A 25,864-nucleotide genomic window follows, 5' to 3' on the forward strand; every position below is an offset into this window, starting at 1 on the left:
CATGGGATAGAGAAATAATTGGATGGCTTCTTTTGCACCTTTCTCCACCTAGATGATGGGAGGGAGAGTGTGGACTTCATTAAGCTTTATAAGTGCAAAAAACTGAAGCAAATGTGGGCCAGATCTTACACTGCCTTCATTCTGTGTACAAAACTCAATGTACACAGACTACAAGTCAGACAGAGAGTCTGGATCCAAGAGGAAAATTAATTTATCTAAGGAGAGAACATGCATAATAAAAATGCAGATTTATGTTTGTTCCAGCTTTTTGATACTAATTTTCAGTGCTCCCCTAACATGAAATACTGCAACTGTTCAATGAAGGTACCAAATGGTAATGGTATCCAAAAGCACATGTATAAAACGGAATATGTACTTGGCTTCCTTTTCACTCATTTTTGTAATAAAGGAAGACATGGGCATTCAAGGAAGCTGAAAAAGCAGTCTAATTAAAACGCAGATTAAAAGTTTTGGTTTTATATGATACAGTTAACTTGTACAGCTCAGTGCCCCGAACTTGATGGTGCCAAATGCTTGAAATAATTCATTTTATTTTATTTTATTTTATTTTATTTTGTTTTGTTTTGTTTTATTTTATTTTATTTTATTTTTAATTGCCCAACATACACATTTTGCTTTTAAGGCTTGCTTTTGTGCAAAAAGTAGCCTGTTAACCAATGTGAGATCAGAACAGAATTTTTCATTTTGACTTGGTGTTCCAGATGATTTTTCACCTTCCTGTGAACCAGAGCTAGTGGTATGTCCCTGAAGCATGACACATCCTGGCTTGACAGGAAATTCTAGAGACTAAAGCTGGAAAGAAGGGCTTCAGGCTGAACTGTTCAGTTTAGTATTACTGTAATACTATAAGAAGTTCTGCAACAGTGCTTCTTTTTGCTTACTTGAGTGTGTGGTTATATTCCTTTTATGCTTTTGCTGTAAAATAATAAGTAGCTCCAAGCCAGACTTCCAGAAGCAAAAGCTTCTGAGTAGTTCTAACCAAGGATTTGAGGCATCCAGTCTTTGCATATTAGAAAGCCCCTTGTATGTAGCATCAAGAAGAAAGTCTCAAAGAAGAAATGCCTCAAAGAAAGTCTGTAGTTAAATATCTTAGCAGTGTGGTTTTGAAATCAGTACAGTAATTTCTTTCCAGGCATGGTGCACTTCAGAGGCTTGTCTGCTAAGACATTATCACTTTTTGTTAGTGAGCAAATGACACATATAAGTGACAGACGCTAGAGTGGAGGGCAGCAGGTCTAACCCTGAACCTGAGCCATAAAGTCATAGAACCATTTAGGCTGGAAAAGATCTTTAACACCACCGAGTCCAGCTGTTAACCTAGAACTGCCAAATCCACCACTAGACCATGTCCCTAAGCACCATATCTGTGTGTCTTTTAAATATTATTTCCAGGTATGGTGACTCAACCACTTCCAACTCAGTCTGTTCCAATGCTTGACAACCCTTTCAGTGAATAATTTTTTTCTAATACCGTGTCTAAACCTCCCCTAGTGCAACTTGAGAACATTTGTTTTTGTCCTTTTGCTTGTTACCTGGGAGAAGAGACCGATACCCACCTCACTACAACGTCCTTTCACAGCCAGGCTAGCTTGGAATTTTTCTCCAGCCTGTTTCCATGCTTCTGTTTTCCAAAGGCACTCTTCTTTTCTTTGCATTTGCTAGAAACTGGGTTCTCTTAATACAACACAGCCAGAGAAAATGCTGAGATTTTAAATTTGTGTTTCTGTCCCCAAGGAATATGTATATTGAGGTGTCTGCTTACAGCTTCCTTCCTTAAATTTCACTTTAAACTCCACTTAAAATCTCTTTTCTTCTCACCAAAGAGCATGTGGTCAGGTTGGATATTCTTTCTTCCTGCCATCCCTTCTTCAGTCTTGATGGACCACTGGTTTGATCTGAAATAGCTCTTCCTGTGATCCTGAAGCCTGAGCATGAAAAAGGGTTTTAGACACTTGTTAATGACTGAAATGAGTGATATAAAATTAAAGTCTACAGGCACATGTAATCTACTCCCCTGAAACGCCATGGGGATAGAAACTTGCTGTGGGATCATTGCTGTGCCTGGTAAGTGCAAATTTGGTATGGACAAAGATTTTGTTTTGTGTGGGCCAAAATATTTCTTTTATTGGAGAAGATTCCCTTCCTTTTTTAAAAAAAATCATTTGCAACAGAAAAAAATATTGGAGAGAAACATGTTATATCATAGGTAAGTAAAAATTTAGGGTTTTGTTATTTTGGTCAAATGAATGCATTCATGACTTTTGGGGAAAACATCTGATTTTTCAAAATTACGCTTGGCAAAAGTTATGCTTTCCTTGCAAGTGTTTTTTTTAAAAACCATGTTTATTTGATTGTCATTGATAGCTAGCTGGACTAAGTTAGGTTATAGCGTACTGTGTTACAACAGAGTGTTTCCCCCACTGACAGTGGACTGAGGAGCGGCAAAGTCACTCACACACAGCATGAAGTATGGAGCCACACCAAAATGTGTGACCACAGTGGAATGACAGGGATGTTTAAAGCAGGGAACAGAGACAGCACCCTGGATTTTCTACATTTGCCTAGAAATACAAAGGCAATCAAGAGGGAGCAAGCATAGATTGTTCCTCGCTTAATGTCAGAAAGTGCAGCACTGTACAGGACACTGCTGGAGACAGCAACCAGCTACAGGAAGCCTATGGTTTTGTATTCTGTTCAGCCAAAACTTCAACTGAAATGAGATGAAAGGCTGATCTGGCTGTGTCAACTACATAACATTTGGATATATGCCCAAACTGTTGCAGTCCAATAAAAATTATTAGAACTCAGCCAATTAACAGAGCAGCAACCCAATAAATCGTATTTCCAGATTGCTCAAAGAAAACTGTGACCTCTGAAGAATAAAAAAATCAACATTTTCAGCTTTTATGTTCCATTTCCATTTTGGAAGCATATTGAAAGCAGCCATAAGAATTAATGTTGTCTAAATGATGGCACATGCTTTACTTTTTAGTGCAAAGTTGAGAAAAAGCAGAGGATGAAGACATAGCTACATCCAACATACTTACATAGTTCCTATCTTAGTTAATTCCTGCTAGTAGCATTTTGTGCCATAGTGTAGCGTAGAGTAATGGTAGGTTAACTGTGTCTTCACTTGCCTTGTTTATATGCAGCTGCAGTTTGCTTTCTTTTCAATGCATTTTAAATATAAATATTTAGTTGCAATGAAAATATTTTATTTGCTGTTGCCAAGCAAAGAAAATGTTTTCTTTACCTGCTACTATTACAACTATAGTACAATATGCTGTCATTATTTTTGTCATGCTCCTACTCCCTTGCAGAATTTATTGGAAACTGTAAAATAATTGGAATCAACCTTTTTCCCAGCAAACTATTAGTTGGGCAGAGTGAAACACAGAATTTAATGTAATATGAAATAATAATATTTTGCTAGATTTAGCAAGAATCAACTTTTTTCCCTACAACTCTGAAACAGTACAAATAGGGAAAATGCAACTATATTAACCCTCTAGGGATATGAAACTGACAGCGCTGTTGTCTTGCAGCCCAAATGGTTATTTGGTATTTGGGTTCTTAACTTGATTTTTTCTGTTAAAATGAAGAATTGGTTGTATCAGACATTTTTGGTGTCATCTGGCTTATTTAGCGAATGGCAATAAAAAGTCTTAAGTCCTGTTTCCTAGAATACATTAGCAGCTCTCAAAGATTTGGTAAAATTGATTCTCTTTGACTACAAAAAAAAAAAAAAAAAGATCAGAGTAATTTTACCTTCACACTGTTTGGGGTTTTTTTTAAAGTAAGTTTGCCCTTACACTTATTTCTGGTGACTCAAGGTAATCTTTATACCCACATTTGAAAAGTGCTTTCTGATACCCTATGAATATGGCCACACAGGAGGGAGAATTTGAGAGAGGAAAGAAGATGCATCAGGGGTGATTAATGGTACCATTAGAGCTAAATACAGTATTTCAGAAATTATATTTTAGATGCCAAATCAATGTGATTATAGATTTTTTAAATGACTCTACACAATTTTTGTCTGCATTTTGAAATTTGAACTCCTGGTGTTGCTTACTCTTTCCACTGTATGTATGTATGTGTACATATGTGTGCATACATAGCAATTAGATTAGCCACTTCTTCTGGATTTCCTCAAAAAGAAGATATGTCACTCCAGGTTTTCTTTGCTGTAGTGGTTCTCACTTCTATCTTGCAATCAATCATTCCCCAGTTGTGCCCTCAAACTGACAGTCTCCCATCCTTCCCACCCTTCCTGTGCTCCTTGCTTACATAGGGTGAGGTTTCAAGCATTGAGGGAGGAGGACAGATCAGCAGAAGGCTCTGTTGTGCTGCCTTGTGTTCTTTCTGTTGCCCTTTTCCTCATCTCCTGGGAAAAAAAGGCACGGAAAACTCAGCTTCTTGTTGCAGCTCTGAGATGCTATTCTTTTTCAGACGGTGGTTAAGTGAAGCAGGCAGTGAGTCAATGGGAATTCCTTTCAAGATGGCACTGAAATCCATGAGAGACCTGGAATTTTTCTTGTCATGAACACGTTGGCTCCAGTCTTGGACCAAATTTCCTGCTCTCCCTTCTCCCTTTAGGAAGGGCAGCTGTCTGCTTAGCTACAGAGAGCTCTCTGAAGGGGATGCAGCTGACAACTCGGGAAAGCATCAAGCAGTGGAGGTGGGAGAAGCCCACTGAGAGATTCCTGTATAAGTACAATGTCCCATATTGCTGGGCCAGTCATGTACTTCCATGAGCTTCCTGAGGCTGGGAGCGTGAAATCAAATGAAAGACTGCCAGCTTAAAAGAACAACAGCCAAGATAATTCTGAGGCATTGAATCTTTCAAATTCCTGTGGAAAAAGGGGAGCACCATCAAAAAGCCATAGGTCAGGCAGAGCTTTGAATGGTAATTCTCTTCTTGCTTTCCTTGTTTCCAATCAGCTTGAACAGTGATAACTTGATATCACAGTTACAATACCTGTCTCCACTGTCTTGGATTGCAATGGCAGTTCTGCTTGGTGGAATTTTAACAAAAAAGGATTTCTCTACCACCCACTTCTCAGTATTTTCTCCACCTACAAAATTAACCCCTTTGAGCCTTTAATGCCCAGACAATTAATCACAGCCAGTTCTTTAATCGAGGAGTCTTAAAGCACTTGACATAGGTGAAAAAACACCTTGTATATATTATCCTTGCTACAGCGACTTGAAAGGTTGTGTCCCTACCACATCAAAGACTCTTTTACAGGTGGCCAGCCATGCTAAAACAAACTATATGAATAGTTATAAACGCTATATAAGTACACTATTTATACTATATGACTGTACTGTTAACTTTCCTCTTCCCTTCCTTTTCCACATATTGCTTAGATTGTGCCAGCTCCAGTCAACAAATACTAGAGCAAAATCTTTTTTTCATGTAGCCATGACTGGTACTGGTCATTAACAAAACCCCTATATATGTGCCATTTTAACTAATCTCATCAAAACAGGTAAGCTTTGCTAATTTTGCCGTCTATCTTGCTTGCTATCAAATCACAGAATCACAGAATGGTCAGGGTGGGATGGGACCACCGGAGATGACACTCTGCTAAAGCAGGTTCTCCTAGAGCAGGTTGCATGGGATCATATCCAGGTGGGTTTTAAGTATCTCCAGGGAAGGAAACTCCACAGCCTCTCTGGGCAGCCTGTTCCAGTGCTCTGTCAGCCTCAAAGTAAACAAGTTCTTCCTCATGTTCAAATGGAACTTCTTGTGTTGCAGTTTGTGCCCACTGCCCTTTGTCCTGCCGCTGGGCACTACTGACAAAAGCTAGCCCCACGCTCTTGACACTTCCTTTTAAGATACTGTGGACACCGGTAAGATCCCCTCTCAGTCTTCTCCATGCTAAACGGGCCCAGCTCTCTCAGCCTTTCCTCATAAGGGAGACACTCCAGTCCCCTCATCATCTTTGCAGCCCTCCACTGGACCCTTTCCAGTAGCTCCCTGTCTCTCTTGAACTGGGGAGCCCAGAACTGGACACAGCACTCCACACACAGCCTCACCGCGGCAGAGCAGAGGGCAAGGATAACCTCCCTGCCTCTGCTGACCACACTCCTCCTCATGCACCCCAGGATCCCACTGGCCACCTTGGCCACCAGGGCACACTGCTGGTTCATGGGCAACTTGCTGTTCACTAGAACGCCCAGATCCTTCTCCACAGTGCTGCCTTCCTGCAGGTCAACCTCTAGCCTCTACTTGGTGCATGAGATTGTTCCTCCCCAGGTGCAGGACCCTACACTTGCCCTTGTTGAACTTCATTAGGTTCCTCTCCACCCAGCTCCCCAGCCTGTCCCGGTCCTGCTGAATGGCAGCGCAGCCTGCTGGGGTATCAGCCACTGCTCCCAGTTTAGTGTCATCAGCAAACTGGCTGAGGGTGCACTCTGTCCCTTCAACTACTCATTCCCCAGCAGGACACTTTTCCCTGGCTACTGTTGGAAAAGGAGAAACTACTTGATGGCTCCAGAAGCATTCCTGCTATGATTTTGTGTCCAGCAGGCATTAGGGGAAAGGCACCTTTCTGCAAATCTGGCTGATTCCTAATTGCATCGGCTCCAGGGCTTGACCACAATTCTTGATGGCAGTTTCCAAGTGGTTACAAGATGGTCCTGATTGTTTCCGGAACAAAATTAAATTTGAAGTACCCTCAGTAACACACTGATTTGTTCAGGGACAAATCTGGACTGAGACAAGTCCAAGGGTTTTTTTGTTAGGCACAAGGGAGGTAAAAGTAGGTAACTATAGTCACCAATATAAGTAAGCCAGGGATTCATTAAGTGATTAATAAATCATAATAAAGGTCACTACAGTCTGCCAAAAAAGGAGTTCTGTCTGGCTATACAAAGCAGTGCATCATCATCATCATCATCATCATCAAAATTTTTCAATATTTTTAAAATAAAAGTATTATTATTATTGTTGTTGTTATTAAGAGGGCTTTTCAGATGTTAAAACAAATGTGAAATCTGTAAAACTGTGCTTCCACTTTAAGTTTTGAAAAAGATTTTCCCCGGTTGTTGGCTGCTGGTTAAAACAGTTTTTCAGAAATTAATATTCACAAATTAATTTTGAAAACACAGAGGATGATATCCCATGATTTTTTAAATAATAGTAGTAATAAAAGACTGTCTTAAAATCATGCAAAGTTGACACTTGCTATACTCCAAATTTAAGTTATGGATCTACCAGAAATATAGTAAATAGGTTTCAAATTAATTCATAATCACACAGATAATATGTGTCAGATACAGATTCTGAGCTTCAACATAAAAGATCTCAGGTGCCTTGGATTTAAATGCAGTTACAACCTGTCCAGAAGGTTGTAGTTCTGTAGCAGTTCTGTAGTGCTACTATAGCGCTATTGCACCTTTTGTTGTATTGAGCTGAGCCCAGGCTGAGCTTTCATTTACTAATTGGATCCCACTGGTGAAGTGGGTAGTTGTTTGCTCATTGCGGGTGCAGACCAGAGCTCTTATAACCTCAACTTTCCACCTGCACAAATGTCTGTAGCACCTATTTGTAGTGTACTTTGAGGTACCCAATTTGAAGGAAATGTAGAAAAAAGTTAAACTTAAGAAGTCTGTAAAAGACCCTCATGTAATATCCTCAGAGTAGTGTGTCCTTGTAGTGCCAGTGCTGGGCAAAACATACCCCTGAAGTGAACAACCTCTGTGGCAGGTGCACCACCAGGTTCAGTCTGAACTGTTCTCTTCTGCCAGGTTTGTAAGTTTATGCTTTGATTCTAGATCAACATTTTGACGTGGTCAGACTCTGCCCAACTGTAAGTGATTTACACTTGCCTTCATTTACATTGTATTGGCTTCAGATTGCTTTTATTTGTTTTTTAATAGCTTTATGTAACAGAAAAAGATTTCTAGAACTTGAAACCTGAACCTAATACCTGACTCCGCAGTGTCCAATGACCAGAACTGACTGCTCACTTCCAGTAAGGAAGTACAGCTATTTATTGACAGATACAGATGATACAAAGCTTTCAATGAGACAGCTGGCAATGCCTCAGAAATCAGATCCCACATCAGGTCCTCCCATTAAGACTTAAGCACACCCACAGAAGTTAAAAGGAGTTTTCCATGATAAGGGTGCAATTAAAATTATTTTAATTTCTCAGTTGCCAAATCTAATGGTATGTCACCATTGGAAAATTTCTCCATATCTGGGCTGCACACTGTTCTTTTGGAAATCTGTATCTATGCTAAGTGCTAAGCATTACAGTGAACTGAGTAAAGCAGAAACAGTCTCTAGCTCTTACCTATTGGGATTTTTACAGTTTTGTGTTTCTGAACTCCTAGGTTTGTTGCTCTGGCTCCTTCTTACCACATCAGCCCCCAGAGAATTTCAGTTCCACATCATGTGATGCAGAGACAGACTCCACAACCTCCCCACCTTCAACAGCCTGCAGGAATGCCTCTAAAGACATACCAGCCAGCAGTAAATCCTTCTTTTCAACCAAATAGACTCCACATCCCAGGTAAGAAGGAAGAATCTTCATCACCGATGTTAGTTGTTCATCACTGCTGCTTGGTTTCAAATTAAATGCTTCAAGGCTGGTGCTGCTATTTCAATGCACCTTTCCTTTTGAAAGACCCTGGAAAGCAGCCTTCAGGGCCCTGCCTTCAGACTTCCTTAAAATTCTTAGCTTAGTTAATTGTTACTCATCTTATTATGGAGTTATGTGTTTCTCTTCAGACATTTTCAGAGCTGTTGTTGAAATAGAACTGCAAATAATTCTGTGATGGCCTCTGCTTTTAGCTTTTTAATGTTACGCTTCTACTCCTTCCTGACTTTACACGTAAAGTGTTACCAGGTTTTCAAGAGGTGGAGTATTTTTTTCCCTTGCACTTGTGGAATGTTTGAGACCCCTTCTTTTATTAGCATACATCCCTTACAGCTGTGTTCCTGCTTGCACTGTGGAAACAGCTTCTGCAAGACTTCTGTCTCCCTCTTTGTTCAACCAAGTATAAACTTCTGTAGCCAAGAAGAAAATTAACAGCAGCTGAAAACAATGTTAGGTTGTTTTGGGTTTTTTTCTAGCTGGTATGTAGTTTGAATGGTAATTATGTTAACATTCCAGAAATGTGTTGACAGCAGTAAGTAATGCCGTTTCCTTTCAACTGTTTAAATACATCATTTGCCATATTTACATATACAAGGTACATAGCACACTGGTCTTTCATAGGCCTTGGGATTCTGCTTTTTGATCAGGCTTCCTGAGAATTATCAGAATAGATATCTGTCCTGGTTTCAGCTGAGATAGAGTTAACTTTCTTCTTAGTAGCTGGTGTAGTGCTGTGTTTTGGATTTGGTGTGAGAGCAATGCTGGTAGGACACAGACGTTTTTAGTTGTTGCTGGGTAATATTTAAACTATGTCAACACTTTTCGGTTCCTTGGGCCCTGCCAGTGAGAGGGCTGGAGGGGCAGGGGACATTGGGAGGGGCCACAGCCAGGACAGGTGACCTGAACTAAAGATGTATTCCATACTACATGATGCCATGCTGAGTATATAAACTGGGGGAAGAAGAAGGAAGGGGGGGACCTCTGGCATTATGGCGTTTGTCTTCCTGAGTAACCATTACACGTGATGGAGCCCGGCTTTCCTGGGGATGGCTGAGCACCCACCTGCCCGTGGGAAGTGGTGAATTAATTCCTTGCTTCGCTTTGCTTGTGTGTGCGGCTTTTGCTTTACCTATTAAATTGTTCTTATCTCAACCCTTGAGTTTAACCTTCCTTTCCGATTCTCCTCCCCACCCCTCTGGGTAGGGGCAGTGGGCGAGTGGCTGCGTGGTGCTGAGTTGCCGGCCTGGGTTAAACCACAACAGTCCTTTTTGTCACCCAACATGGGGCTCGAAGGGTCTGAGATAACAACAGATTTGACTGGAATGTGCTAGTTTGAATTTATAGCTGTTATTGCTGTTTAGCTATTAAGGGGCAGGTTTCTGTGATTGCCATGGGGCTTGCTCGCCTTACAGTATATTAGAGCCTAGTGCTCGTTATTGGCTGCTTCTTGCTTTCGCTGCTTGCTGTACTGCTGTACTGCTTGTCATCTCACTGTGCTGTGCCCGGGAACATTCTGATAACAGCCATGGCGATGTGCCGGGGCTGGCAGGTGGCCAGGGCATCGCTGCTGTTTCTGTGCTGCTATACTGGGCAGGCTGGAACTCCAGTGTGAACTCAAGTCAAAGGGACCTGTGGATGAGCCCGTGTAGGAGCAGGACACCCCAAAGCACCTGTGGCCATGAATAAGCCCATGCCCAAGCAGGTATATCTTGGAGCGTCTGTGGCCATCATTATGTCTGTGCCACAGCAGATACACCTCTGAAGGAACTGTGGCCCAAGAGCAAGCCCATGTTGCAGAAGGTACACCTCGAAGCATCTGTGGCTGTGGATAAGTCCGTTCTGCAGTAGGTTCACCTTGAAGCATCAGTGGCTGTGCGTGAGTCATGCTGGAGCACCTCAAAGTGTGTGGCTGTGGATAAGCCCATGACAGAGAGGTACAGCCCTGGAGGCAGCCAGGGGTAAGGCCACGCTGGAGCTGATTTACTTCTGAAGGGATTGTAGCTGTGGGTAGGGCCACAAGGAAACATCTTCAGAACACTAAGGCTTCTTTTATTTTCTTCCGCTGATGGAAGCAGTCTTTTGAAGCAAAGGGATGAGACAGGACACTGAGGCATCTCACAGAGTTTATGAGAGTAAGGGAGAGAAAGGAAGGTGCCAGTCCTGCTTTGTTCTTGTCATACTAGACCACACATGAGCAGATCTGAGCCAGGTACTTTTCTTCCAGGAGCTGGCAATCCTGTACATCACTGGTTAGTGCTAGAACATGAAATTTACCAGTGGATGTAAAGAGTTATTGTTGGCTTTCTCTATTCTCTGATTAAAGTTGCACAAATAATCTAGAGCCAGCTGAGTACAGAATGAAATTTATTAATATACTGTTCATTGTCATATGACATATATGAAGACATGACAGAACAAGTCCAATAAATTCCTAGTGTATGGGTATGAAGGGCTCAAGTTAGCCTTCCTATTTCCAACCTTTTACTTAGTTCCCTTTTATGCTGAATATTTGGCAAGAACTCATCTTTCAGAAAGGCATCCGGACATTAAAGTCTGTCTTCCTGCCTAAAGCAAAAGTTGTCTTTGAGTGCATAGGTGGCTTTACCGCTCTCTTCCTGTCATGGTCACAGGAGCTTCAGTAATTGTAGAAGCCAGGATCACAACCAGTTGCTCCAAAGCTGAACAGTTTCCAAAGAATCCTGCCTCTCAGAGGCTCACAGATCATCTTGGATTAGTTGCTGCTCCACACAGGATTTGCACTGACTGGTGCAGCAAGCTCCATGTCTGCTTGGGCATCTTCTCTTTAGGGCAGACCAGAGTGATGCTACTGTGGTCCTATCTTCCTCTGCTACAGTCCAAAGAGGATTTAAAAGGACAAAATACGTGAGTCATTAAAACCATGACAGGATGAAGGCCCAGTAGAGACCCTCATCTGGGCTGATGTCACATATGGACTGAAGCCCTTTTCCAAATCCAAATTTAAGGTAGAGCTTAACGCTATCTTCTGAGTGGACCAAAAAACTGATAACCCCAAGGGCTTGGACCTCAAACCCGTACTTTACTTAGCCCCACATTAGCATTACTGTGTTTGCCTCCCTGTCCTCGGAAAACCTATGTTAAAAAGAGACATTGCTGACAGGAATTACATACGTATGGATAGCAACTCAGTTGCACTTGTAAAGATCTCTGCACTTAAAACTAGTAGGAAGACAATGTGGGCTGAACTTTTAATTTATTTATTTATTTAGTGTTGAAAGATATAACACATTGCAATACAATAGCCACATTTGGGTATTAAATGTTCTTTCAAAGATTAAGTAACCTATATTTGCTATAAGAGGTATTGTTCAGAATGTACTCCCTCCAGCTTAAGCACAGCTCTCTCACTCCTGTGTGCTACACTGAAAGTGTCTGCCCTGTGTGCCTGAAAGGCTTGCCTAAACTCTCCCTCTCAAAAACAAATGTTTCAAGAGTTCTTGGTTGTGTTTTCCCAGCAGCAATACAAAGATTGCCGTCTTCTTTGGTCACATCATTATAATGTAGAAAAACACTATGGAGTTACCTCATCAGCCTGGACTAGTTGGTATATAGTCTGTCTCCTGCAGTTCAGAACCTGCCTTTTAATGGTATAAAGTGCTGTAGCTATGGCCACCTCAGCTCAGTCTGCTACCAAACAATGGTGATATCTTTGTCTTAATATGTATTCTTAAACTTGTCAACTCCATTTGAATAGTCTGTACTGAGGAAGAAAAAGTTTCATTGTCCAAAAGCTTTTTGAAGAAAACAAGTTCTAAACAGACTCCCTTACTGAAAGCCTAAGCATCTTAAAACTCATGGAAATCTCTGAGCACTATCCTTTGGAAAGAAATTATGCAGGAGATCCAAGACTGACAAGCCTCTTACATTTAATATCTACTTGTGCTGTGAAACTGCTTTTTCTTGGAAGAACATTGTTTAGTGTTCAAATGTCATTATTTGTTCAGAGTCATTCTCAGCATCAGATGCACAGTAATGTCAGAGAGGGCTTTTTACTGCCTTGGTTAATGTTATATAATAGACTATATATTCACTTCCCTTTCTCTTGTGAAAATCACAATTTCCTTTGCTGCGTGGGATGTTTGGAAGTGATGATGTTAGACAACTGACTGAGCTTAAGTGAAGCTCTTCTTTCCTTTCATTAGACAGTAGTGTCTTTTATTGGATTACCATATGCAGTAAATCTTAAACTATCCTGAACTGGAGACTGGCGTGATGACTTCCCAGCTTGATGCCATTGTACACCACTGTACACCATTGTACTGTGTCTTTGTAGACAGAACAGAAGACAGTACAGGTACTAGAAATCTGCAACAATTGGTCCAGGACCTGTATTGCACTGGTGAGTCTTTTCAGCTGAGAACAGCTACAGGGATCTCGGCAGAGGTACCTGAAGACAAAGGCATCTGCCGTGCACTAGCAGCTGCAAGAATAAGGTACTGCTGCAAGACAAGTCAGAAGAGAGGCATGAGGTATGAGGTATGAAAGAAAAGAACGGCAACAGAAATTCCTCCTCCACAGCGAGTGAGCTTCTTACAGTATAGAGTGAGGTAAAACTCCTTTGGGCATGGATGTAGCTGACTTGATTTTGGATGCTTCTGAGACTGAATATTTTTGCACTAGAAACCTGACTGTCTTTTAAAATTGTGCCTGTAACTCATGTCGTTTGTGTTTGTGAGTTAAGCTGATAACCAGTGCTGGGTGAATAATGCAAGAAATAGAAAAGTCATGCAAAATATTCAGTGAAAAAAAGTTGCTATTTCTTTAAAAAAATTGTTAGCTGATATGAGTTAGCTATGCTAGTGTATCTATACAGGCAGCTCTACTGGTAACAGTTATCTTTTAATTTCAAATAATCAGATTTAAATAAATAGAAACATTTGTAGGTTTTCACATTTGCAAGTCAGTCTGGCAGTACAATACATAACTCATATCTCTGTCTTACTCTTTCTTTTCCTTTTGTTCTTCACACTCAGATGGTACCAAATGATTACTTGACGTTTGTGTAACTCACTTAGTGGAAACTGTAGAAATATACTGCAGAGGAATGCTATTTTGAAATAGTTCAGGCCAAAGACAGCTGTATTTTTGACATACCTTAGCACTAAAGACTGCTGACCCCCGATGTGTATTTCTTCATGGCAGTTATAATGATTTTCTTTAGAAAATATTCTCTGTTTGTGGTGCCAGGCAGAGAGCTGACTGAGGAGGAAATAGATGTCCATCAGAAACATCCTGCCTTATGGAAATGACAATTGTGGCAGTCGTTCATTACATATCTGTAATGAAATCTTTGTCCATATCAGTTCAATGGGATCAGGACTCTATCACAAACTTATGTGGATCATGATTTCAGCTGTGAATTTGAGGTGGACTGTGTACCTGGGATTTTCAGATGTTCAGTATCTCTCAGGGCAAGGCTGGTATGTGACAAAGAACAAGAGCTTCTTGCTTTTAGAAGAGATTCTTGCAGTATAAATCCATTTTACTTATCATATTTAAAATTTTTCACTTTCCTAAGGAAATAATGCTATCATGCCAGAAAAAATAAGTGTTTATTCTGTCTTTTGACATTATGGACCTTGGCTATAGTGTACTGGTTCAAAGAAACACAATTGACGTAAGCTTGTGCGTGTGTGTGTTTTAAATATCTTAATAACACAGCAACTGATAAAATCCAGAGTTGCAGTCTTGAGAAGAAAAGTTCAGTTGCTGGAACTTCCTTAGCCAACCTGTTCGCCTTTTTTATTTTTCCAATGCTGCATGAAGACAGAAAACTGATGCTACAGGTAGTTCTTTAACAGATAATCTCAAATGAGGAGCCAGCTATGGTCAGGGTCTAGGGCCTGAATTGCATATGGTTTTATGTTATCCTACATTCAGCAGTAGTGTAGATGATCTTGGGCGTGGCTCCATATGAATAAAGGGAAGAGCTCCTGATACCAGTTTAGATTTTGCTGTAACATGTTCAAAGACTTCTACGCTGTGACCTGATGCACTGCAGAGGTGGACAAAGACATTCTGAATAGTGCTAAATAACTGAGGGGAAGAGAATGATGTGTGCTTTGTTCTGCTCTTTCCTCTTTATGGCTCTCCATTTTACAAGACAGGTGTTTATGACACTGAATCATGAAAAGAACATGTATCTAGGAAAGCTGAATTCATTTCCTGTGCTCTCTTTCCATCTTAAAAAGTTATTTGGGGCTTTATCAGTTGATAAAAGTGCTTTTTGCACTTCTCTGGTTCTTTCTGCCATGTAGCAGTTAATGTACCAATGGGTCAAAGCTTGTAAGACTTTGCTAGACAATATGCTTTTGCTTAAGTAGGGAATGAGCAAACACAGAGGATGTGACTCGCATTAGGTCACCCCCAAGTAAGTAGTTTTTCTGCCAAGACTTCAGCTAGCCATAGTCAAAGTTACTGCCAGATTATTCTACATCAAGAGCAGGATGCTGGGAGAAAGGCACAAATAGAGAATGAGCACAGAGCAACATGAAAGGACATTTCAGCATGTGTCTTGAAGGGTCTTGCCAGCTGGCTCAGACCACTCTAGATTGAAATGGTTGTTTCTGGTAACTAGACTGACTCAACAGTAAACTTGTACAGTGTGTCCTATTGCTGGTTGAGAGAAAAGTTGATTTAAAAACATTTTTAAGGAGGCAAAACCTGTCAATAGCTATGTAGCTTCCAAGTCCAGTGTTGTATTGCTGTTGTTTTTTCTTTCAATTTTATTTTACTGCAACTGATTCTTAAATGTCAGGACTGAATATTTAAGGATTGATGGGTCGTAAATTCCTAAGATGCTTTGCAGTCTGACTCAGTGTTTTTGCAGTTAATGTTTAAAAGGGAAAAAAAGATTGAAACTGTCATGTTACAGCTAGGGCTGCAAAGTGCTCACAGCCCCTGCCAAAGACAATGAAAACTGAGTGTTCAGCCTCTCTAGAGTGAGCACAGAATGCAAATTGTGCCTGCTGTGGAAGAGGAACTGTACTCCCACTTTTTATTTTTCTTTCTTTTTTTTTTTCTCTCTTTTTCCTCTTTTTTCCCCCTTTTTTTTGTATGAAGTCAAAATACACTTTATTTCATGCAGGTTTTCAGACACAAGACTGACAATTGTTTCAGTGTTCTTTTATGTAACTATTTGCCTGATCTAAATCCTTGTTACCTATTTGTGAAGTAGGCGTTTATCTTACTGTGTGGACACAGAAGTAACTTTCAAGTCTACTAAATAAAATGCAAATACTATGGTTTTGCTCACCATTGTTAGCTAGACCTCCCCATAAGGCCTTTTCTGAGTTCCTGGGTGCAGGTTCAGACTGTTTTTTTCTGTCCATAGTCCTGGCCTATTCTGATGCTTTAAAATACTAAGTTTTCTGTTTCAATTCAATCACATATTATGCATGTGTTTTGTCATTGAAGACCACAGAAACTAGTCTCAAAGAAAAAATAATAGAATCATGAAACTCCTAAATCATGCATCCTTCCTCCTGCTTGGCAGAAAATCAGTTATGTCACATAAAGTGATACAGCATGCTTTCCACTGCATCCTTCTCCTGTCTCCAGCTTTACTTATGAAAATGCATTATCTGTACATAAACACTTAGTGCAGCTTTAGTAAACAACAGCCCTGTGTGCGTGCTTGCATAGGAAATTTAATGGAAATACACCTAGCTCCTAGCCACAATCCAGAAAATGTTTGCCACGTGCCTTATATTCATGACATGTTTCTAAGCATAAACTATCCCTGTAAAGCAATTTGAGGTTGGAAAGTTTATTTGGATTGCAGTGTGAAACTGCACCAATATAAAATCTTTATTTTTAAAATACTTTTTATTCAGAAGTTAAAACTAGATGCCCCATGCAACACATTGCTGATTACTAGTAATGAATGAATAGGCCAATAGTTATGTTCAGGTGTCATACAATACACGAGATATTTAGACATGTCGCTCTCAAATGGAGATAGGTTGTGATTCCATGTCTCATGCTTGTCCTAAAAGGATCTTCTCCGCTTATAATCTATCTTCTGGGAGTTCTCCTTGATCTTTCTGAACTGTTAAATGGTACCCAAGGGCCTTTTGTCATATGCTACTCACCCAAACATCTCATTACTTTTAGGGAGGGAGATGAGTTTTTAATCCTGTCAATTAATTTGCTTACTGCTTGTGGTTTGGTCCTGCTCAAGGACATCAGTTGATCTCAGGCATGGAAGCTAAATGTCTGGTATAAGTATGCTTTCCTAACTACACAGTATGCATGTACAGAGGCTAATTCCTAAATACATGGAAGGATGAACTTGAGTTGGCTGTCCCTGTAACTATCCAAATTAGGATTCCTCATTCCCTCCTAGTACTAAATGCTCTTTGAAGTCAAATATGTGAATATTTATAATCACTGAAAGGTTTCTGTGATTATACTGAAGGTATAATCACAAGCTTTCCTCCTTTTTTATAATGTCCAACAGACGATAAACAGATGCCTAAGGAGAGGGGAGTAATTCAAGTTCCTGAGTTGTAAGCCAGTATCTGCAGTACAGAGTTTAAATATAGAAGATGCACTAAATGGTATTTTTCAACCCCTCTTTTCTGCCTTTTTTACATTTTTTTCTGATGTTAATTTTTTAAGTGTTTAGGGAGGGTTTTCTTGTTGTTGCTTTTTATTGATCTTTCTACACTAAAAGGAAGTTCAGCTGGAAGGACTTTGTCAGATGGATGTTGGTTAACTAGACTGGCTAGAGGAGGCAGCCCTGCATGTCAGTTTTTTCTATTGACAGTAATGTCTCTGGAATAAACTTGAGACACAGGAAATTCCTTAAGATGCTTTCTGAGGTAGGGTGTAATTTTTCTGACAGTGGTGTCTTGGTATAACTTACCACAACATATTCTTCATTGAGAGAACAGCACACCAGCCCTTAGGCAATAAGCTGTTTGCTAATAAAATCTTCAGAGGCTGTATCACTCCTGGGCCAATTACTGGATAGTCAATACAATTTCTGTGTAACACCTTGGAGGTAATGCACTGTCTTTTTCCTTTTTCCTTTATGCATGGAAAGAGAGTGGTGAGAACAAGAAGCCACAGCACTGGCAGAGAGAAGCTTGATTCACATTTGTTCTTAAAAGAAAAAATATGTATATATTGTAATACTGAATTTGTAACAGTTTCATTTCTGATATATACTCTAAGAACATATTATAGAAGACAGAAATAAATGCATACCAAGTCATTTACCTATAAAAGCCATCCTTCAGACTCTGAGCAAAATCTCCAAAGATTAGACTAGCATAATTTTCTTAAAGGGGAGAGAAGACCCTCCTTTCATGAGAAAAATCTGGCCAACCTAATGCAGGACATCCGTCTGTGCTTCTTAGATTGCATAGATGTCCCTGTTTTGGTATGGATTCAATGTGAATTTACTCGTTGCTTATATGCCTCTTTCACATACCACTTAAGGAACAAAAAACAACTTAAAGAACAAAAACCCTGGTGGGGATTTTTTATGTCATGTGACACAATGGTCTTGGTTCTCTTCCATATGGACTCATTGCTACAAATGAGTGTGTTAGACTCTCACCCTGTATGCAGAAACAGCAGGCTCCATGGATCACCAGCTAGCAGCCCTTCTGAGTCTCGTATGCATGTCGCCACTATCAGCCAGCTGTCTCGGCATCAGTGACAGGCCTCCAGATTTTATTCAGACCTTAGGTATTGTTCCTTAATTTTGGATCAAGTATTTTCTTAGTTTTTTCTAGCAGCGGGCCAATGTAAAATCTGGAGAGTACCAGTTCAGACAGCAGGACTGCAGAGTAAAGGGAGAAATTTCCTGAAAAATTTCAGCTACTAGCCAGGCAGTGCCTCTCAGAAGTCATGCTAGAATCAGGATGTCCATGAATTGGATTGTATTCAGAATTAGTAGCAACTGGAGGAAGTCTTAGCTTCATATGTAAGCTGCTTTATTGATGGAAAATAATTGAAGTCCTGGTGCTGCTACAATTGAGGTTTTTATAATTTTCATGGCCACGGTTCCACATGCTATCTCTTGTATCTCTGTCCAGGTCTTTTACTGACCAGTTTCTTCTCCTTGTTGTAGGTTTTGGGCAGCTTCAGACTTTCAACCCTCCACATTATGCTGACACTCAGAAGAATATGCAACACGGTGATTCTTGCAATATGGTTCCTCCTTTTGAAGACTGCTTAGTTCCCACATCAGGGGACCAGGCAGAGCTTGGCATTTTCCATAGAACTATTTCAGCTCATTCTGGTGTTACAGGTAAATGATAGTTGGGGACTTTGTGGACAGTTGCATACAGTTTGTATGCAAAGTAGTACAGACTGGCAGATCTGCTTGACCTCTATACGTGACTGGGACCTATCATGACAGACTTGCGCCTTTGCAAAGAGGAGATGGTTTTCAGACCTTTGTGTATTGGTTGGCGCTGGGGCCCAGTCACCATGGGTCACAGTAACATCTGGCCTGTGTACAGACGGCACACTGCTGAGGGCTTCTCAAGGTTCTGACTGGTAGCGGTCAGTCACTAGCTCATGCATTTGCTTTGGAATACAGTCCTTTGAGCCCTATGTGATATTTGCATAGCCACTCCACTCTGCTGTAAGTATTGTAGCAGGGACCTGAGATAATTCAAACCACTGATTTTCTTCACGCATGTTTGATTTTTCACAGTCTTGAATTTCATTTACTCACATTTCCACGACAAGAACTACCTGGGTGCCTACTATTCTGTGCACTCTTGATTGACTTAGTCTCTGCCTAGCTGAAAATTACAGTCCCTAGCTGAAAGGGGGGCTTGCATGCCGCTCTGGAAAAATCGGAAGTTACCTATGTGCAGATAGGATCAGCACAAGACAGTGGGCCTAATTTTAGGGCCTACACACAATTGATGCCCAAGTCTTTTACTGTCCTTCCACACAGGATAATTTCACTTAACAATTACTGTGCTTTTTTACGTCTTGATCCTTCAGAGTGCCTTAAAAACCCAATGCACCTATAACTTCAAAGAGGCATCTTGCAGTATGTAAAGAGATAAACCAAAAGATGGGAGTTTTTCTGCAAACATTAACTCTTGTGCTTACTACGGTTGCTTGTAAATGTTAGTCATTTCTGTGCCAGGGTCCGCTTTACAGCGAATGAGCTCTACCATATTTTGTTGCCTCTTATCATGTGTTGGTTATGATGAAACTCAATAAGCAAGCATGAAGTTTGTTTTTAAAATTATCACAATTTTAGCACCTTGGTAAGCAGTGAGTTATGTAAGTATTAATTTCATACATATGTTGGCTTGTTTGGTTTGTTTATCTATTTGTATAAAAGCCATTTCCAGTTCTCTGCTTAAGTATTAGGGTATTCTCCATGATATACAGTTACCCTAGTTAATTAATTAATTTTGTGGTTTTTCCAGCTTATGATTTCCCAGCAGGACCCATAGGTGTCTTTGGTGATTCAGCTTGCAGCATGCCTGAGGATAGCAATTTCCTACAAGTAAATGCAGTGGATCATTGTTCAAGCCAGTTTTCATCTGTCTACACTGAAGGTTAAAGTAAAATAAATCTAGTTACAAGAGCTTGATTCCATTTCATCTTGCCCTGCTGATACTGCTCTACAAAATTTTTCTCTCTATGAAACTGCGATGTATGTATGGGGATATGGGTTGATATACATACATAATGGAGAGGAAGAAACAATCACTGAGCATTCATCACGTAATCAAGCAGTCAACTGAGGAGTGTTTGGAGAAAGCAAGCTTTGCCAAAACCTTAGGAATTGTTTCTTTTCTTTTCATCTGTGGTACAGCAGCTCCACTTTTTTTCTTCTTTATTCTTTATAATTTATCAAAGGGAATTCACAGACTGAATGAGAAAACTGCTTGTTGGATGTAATCCTTTCGAGCTGAATGAGTGGACTTACTGAAGAATACAGCTTTAGAAAAATCCTTTTTAAAAAAAAAAAAAAAAGGAAAAGAAGTGAAGCCAGAGCATATTACAATATTTCAAAGGCACACAGCTCTTTGCACAACCTGTTTGCATATGATGCTTCCAAAGCTAAACACACACCAGCATCAAAAAGGAACAGAAATTAGACATATATCCTGATGCTACCCATTGGAGGCATTGGTGCGGCTTCTTTTTTGAGCCAAAGATCATTGGTACTGGATCTCTTACAGGCCTCGGGTTAGGCGTCTTTTCCTTCCCTCTGTATTTTAAGCCATACAATATGGCTATTGATGTTTTTCCAATATTCCTTCTGACCCAGTGCTTTATGCAATGAATAAGAAGAGTTAAATGCACTACATGAGAAGGTACATGGACTTTGTCTATATTTAGTCCAGCTGCTAGATAAGAATATTTTAACTTTCTCTTGATTTTTAATTATATTGTAGAGCTTTATTGCTGTATATGCTGTAGTACTCCATAGAAAGGTTTAAACTACCCCATAGAAAAGATTCTTCCTTAAATTCCACAGGTTTTTTTTAAAAACAATCTGTACTGATTCAATTAAATTCTTGTTGCCCAAACATTTTTCATTTCCATAACACTTTTTCAGGAAGAACTACTCTTAAGTTTGCTGTGTTCCCTCTGGTTGTTTATAGATGTAAAACTGAAGTGGTTTTGTGGTTTTGATTTTTCTACTCAGTGTCAGCCTGTGGTCCTTGAATTTAGTCCAGGATTCAAGCAAACGAGGTGGCCTTTTGTGAAAGGTAGGCATGTATGAGTTTTGCAGTGGAGGTGTGTTATCACTGTGATCCTGTATGCCTTGGGAGCAACTCTTACGTTATGTAAGACTGAGGTTTTAGGTTATTAATCCCTGTTCATATGTTTTGTGGACTACTTACTGTGTAATGTGCATCTTAATATTCTCATGTGACCTGATTTAAGAAAAAGGACAAGAATCCAAAGTTCATTCTCACAAGCTAGACCATAACTATGCTTCTGAAATCAGTCTAGAAAGATAAATTTTTAAATGTGCTTGTAAAAACATTTTTTCATCTTGAGAAGCATTTGAGAGTTGATGAATGCAGTTTGAATTAAATTCATAATTTAATTTCCCATTATGTTGCATAGATTAATTTACAGCCAGATGTTTATGAACACTGGCAATCTTTTGAGATTTACATTCATGAAGTATATTCTTATATACAAGCATATGTGCTTAGATATTTAATGGAGAGATTTTCATCCAACCAATGCAAAGAATATATGGATAAACCATGCACATAAATGATGTATAATAAGAAGTAATATGGCTTAAATACAGATAATTCTGTTCTAAATTCTTCCCGGTTTTATTCTGTTTCTCAGATCACACGTGAATGTGTCCCCGTTTCAGTTTGCAATAGTAGGTCTAGTTTTTACTATATGTGGTTTGCATTGGGTTAAGTGACATCAGGCTTCCATACACAGCCAAACATACACAGGCAAAAGGACAGTCCTTTTGCATTTGTGTATGATCTAGCCCAGTGCCTTGACAGCAAGTTTCACTTTTTAATAAAGCTTTAATTATGTCCTATCTTAAAGCTGATTCTGTGGGCACTGCACATGCATAACTTGCTTAAACAGGAATAATTAGGCACCCTGAACTCTTAAATTTCAAAGGTATATAGGGCTATGTTTTGTTCCACCTACGTCAGTAATGGTAGGAGCAGGCCCAGTGTGGACATATGCATGTATGTGTACATACATACTTTTGTATATATAAATCTCTCAAGTTCCTTTTAATTACATGGTTGTCCAGAATTTGTCACTTGCTGTGTATGAATCTGAAATATTGTTGCTGACCTCAGATCTATAGTACCTTGACTTTTAAATCTTTTGAAATACTTTTCCTAGTATCTCAATATACAAGCTGTCCAGTAAACAGGGAGCTTATACATCATGAAAGATCCTGACCAAAGGGAAAGTGGGAATACAGAATTCAAAAAGGGTATTCGTAATTTGGAGGTTCATCAGTTATATTTAAAAAAGGAATATTTTGCAAGTCAGTCAGTCATTCCTTCATATATATATATTACAGCTTTCTATGAGCCTTAATCTTAAAAAGAAGGAGCTGGAGTAGTCAATTTAAGCATGTGAGAGTGGGCTACCAGTCTGTAAAAAGGTACGCCTTTGTTTACTTCTGTATCAAAGACAAAGAGGATTCTTCGACTATTTCATTATTCTCTTTGGAGTCAGACTGACTTTGGGGCATCAGCTCATATCACTGAGGGCAGTTACTTAAAAAAGAATCATTTTATCTCATGTGTTTTGGGTATTTAAATAGGGAATCATGTTTGTCACATGTTACAATGAAAAATGGTGCTTGTGAAAATACATAGCATAATGCCAGTTACTGTCTTATATGCAAATACTTGTGCCTCAGTGATTTTTGTGTTGCTATTTTACTTGCTGGATTGTTAACTTTCTAAAGGGATTCATATCTAAGAGATGAAGTTATTTTAGACTACGGACATTAAATAATATTCTAATGAAATTATTTACATCATTATTTTATACAATTATCTTGTTTTCAGACTCAAATTGTCTATTTATATCTGCATTAAAATGGGTCTACACTGGAGTTTAAAATACAGTTTCAAAGTGCATGTGTACGTGGCTGAGTGTATGAGTGCATGTGTGTACTTGGATCTCCCTTTCTATGTATATATACATTTATATATACACACACATAAATAGAGGTGTTATGGTTTACTAATACCGGATGCTGAAGTATTGCAGTGCTAAGGCCATCTGTCACATTGTATTTTGTTTTCAACTTTCTTTGAAGAGGTGTGAATGAGTAAAAAATTGCATTTTAACTGTTTATTCCCTGTTTTTTCTGTGTAAATTTTATAGCTGATTTTTAAAACAGCACCTTTTTGTGTGAAATTTTGTTGGTTTGGTTTGGGTTTTTTATATTTCCTAGGAACAGATAAAACAAAAGAGAGAGATCACAATTTAAAATTAGCTGAGTGGTCTTATATTTGAAAAAAAATAATCCCTTTATTCTGTACAGAAAGCAGCATCTTGTGTAACATTTTTTTACAAAAAGCACTTTGGTGAGAAGAGAAAGTGGGAGTATGTTTTTCCTAAACCTTACACAGTATTCTACATATTTATACATGCTTATATACACACATATGAACTCCATTTGCCATGCTGTACGTCTGGCTGATATGTGCTCTAAAGACGTATCTATTGCATACCATGAAAAAATTAATTTTTTAAAAAGAATTTATTACACTTTTTTTCTCTACTAGTATGTATAATTTCATGATTCGTTACAGTTATTTTTCATATAATCCTAAGTTATTTTTGTCCTGGTTCATTAAATGCTTTTTTATGTAAAATGTAAATTGAAAGGTGTATGTGCATGGGACAAAATAAAACCAGAAAACTAACTCAATGACATGACCAGTAGAACATCTTACTGTGAGATGCCTTTAGACTGCTCCAGCCATTGTCCTTCACCATAAAACTACTAGTATTTGTATGTATTACTATAATTAGAAACAGAAATATAAAAGAAAAAAAACAACTCAGAAGTTTCTTCTAAAAAACACTTGGGTTAGAGTTCGAAGTCTGTATTTAATTAATGTTATAGTGAGGCTAGAGATTTGTAGAGATAAATGAGTGCCTCAGCGTGTGTTTACACCCTGGGTGGAGACAAAATAAAAAGAACATTTAATTACATTTTTTGTGCTGTGATAGTTTTTTTTTGCCATCTTTGTTTATGTTGTTCTACAATACAAAGGGATTTTGCTTTTCTGTCTGGTTATTGTTTCTAACATACCCCAGCGATTAATTTATTTCAAAGCATTTAATATAAGGAAAAGAGCATTTCTTTTTACTGTGCATTACTAACAAAAGACAGAGAAAGAAGTTGATGCATGCTAATGTCCAAATTGTCCAAAATGCATCCTAAGAGTCCAGCATGCTTAGGAAATAAGAGGTTGTCTTTTATACCCATAAATTAGTCTAGAAATCTGACAAAATAAAACTAATAAAATAATTAAGTGCAAAAAAATCCTGTTATATGTTTGCAAAGGGACCTTTGAAAATAATGGTCCAAGCTGATTTAAGTATGAAAATATTACAAAGGTTGGTTCTGAGTCAACCTCTGTTGAGCAGAACAAAAACTAGTAAGCCCCAGCTCACTGACTGATGTACATGTGATCTTAGTAGAGCTTTACAAAAATTGAACTTTGCCCAGTGTGTTCTTCCTTACACCGTGTCTTAATTTTATGTAGGAAACTTGGCCCTTGGTTTAGCAAATACTGTTAGTGAATCCTGCAAGCTACCATGAAGAACTGAGAGTTGCTGAATTCAAGTGTTTCAGAACTCAATTTTTCTTCTTGGTGGAGAGGAAGCCCTTAAAAAGAACTGTACAAGTTCCCTATGTAGTGGGGAGTACCATACCTTGAAGTACCTCAAAGCCATGTGCTTTTCTCTGGGTGCCTGGGCTGTATCAGTGTTTCATGATGTTCTGCAAACCCTCCTATAGCAAAATAGTGAACTGTGATAAAGAAATTGTGTGACAACTACATTCCTTCAGAGAACATAATTTCTGAATGAAAGTTTTCTGAACTTTTTATTCTATAAAGTGTTGGTATTTGTTTTTTTCCTTATTTCAGAACAAACCCCCATTTTGAAACACCAGAATTTCTCACAAGGTGGAAATTTGGCATGGGGGAGTATCATTTCATTGCTTTTATGTAGTTATAGGAGTTCTCCCGTGTATCTGTGCCAAAGCCGCCCTGTATTCCAGAATTTATACCCACTCTGCTGTAATGGAAAATCGTTCAATAAAGCTCTGTTTGCTACATAGCTATCTCCTTCAATAAAAGGGAAAAAACATCTTCCATTCTGAATATGAATCTTTTCATATTTACTGCACCTACTTACAAGACACCTTGTGTTTGAAATAAGAGTGACTATGTCTGTTTGAAAAAACTTTCCATTGTTCTAGGCCATAATCCTCAGGAAAATGCTTCTTCACAATCATGCGGTTTCCTACCTTGGATCACTTTAGCACCCCAAATAACATCAAATGCATTTTGAATTACCTGATTTTTAAACTCTGTCTGTAAACCACTGTAAATACGCCTCCTCAAGAAGCAGCTTTATAAAGCTTCTGTCTCCCATAACGGACAGGCTTAAAGTCGCCAACTTCTGCATGACTGTATACTCACTCCCTGCAATATATA

General features: G+C 39.1%; 1 protein-coding gene across 1 annotated transcript in view; it reads left to right on the forward strand.

Annotated features, from left to right (window-relative positions):
- The window catches only part of GLIS3 (GLIS family zinc finger 3), a 134,421-nt gene extending 110,071 nt beyond the window's left edge, over positions 1-24,350 (forward strand). Inside the window, exons 8-10 of the mRNA XM_037372636.1 lie at positions 8,371-8,549; positions 18,760-18,939; positions 20,087-24,350. Of these exons, the coding sequence (XP_037228533.1) occupies positions 8,371-8,549; positions 18,760-18,939; positions 20,087-20,223 (496 nt within the window). The 3' untranslated portion in view covers positions 20,224-24,350. The remainder of the gene's footprint in view (positions 1-8,370; positions 8,550-18,759; positions 18,940-20,086) is intronic.
- Positions 24,351-25,864: the final 1,514 nt, after the last annotated feature.

The sequence above is a fragment of the Falco rusticolus genome, chromosome Z (assembly GCF_015220075.1).
Source record: "Falco rusticolus isolate bFalRus1 chromosome Z, bFalRus1.pri, whole genome shotgun sequence".
Taxonomy (NCBI): Eukaryota; Metazoa; Chordata; class Aves; order Falconiformes; family Falconidae; genus Falco; species Falco rusticolus.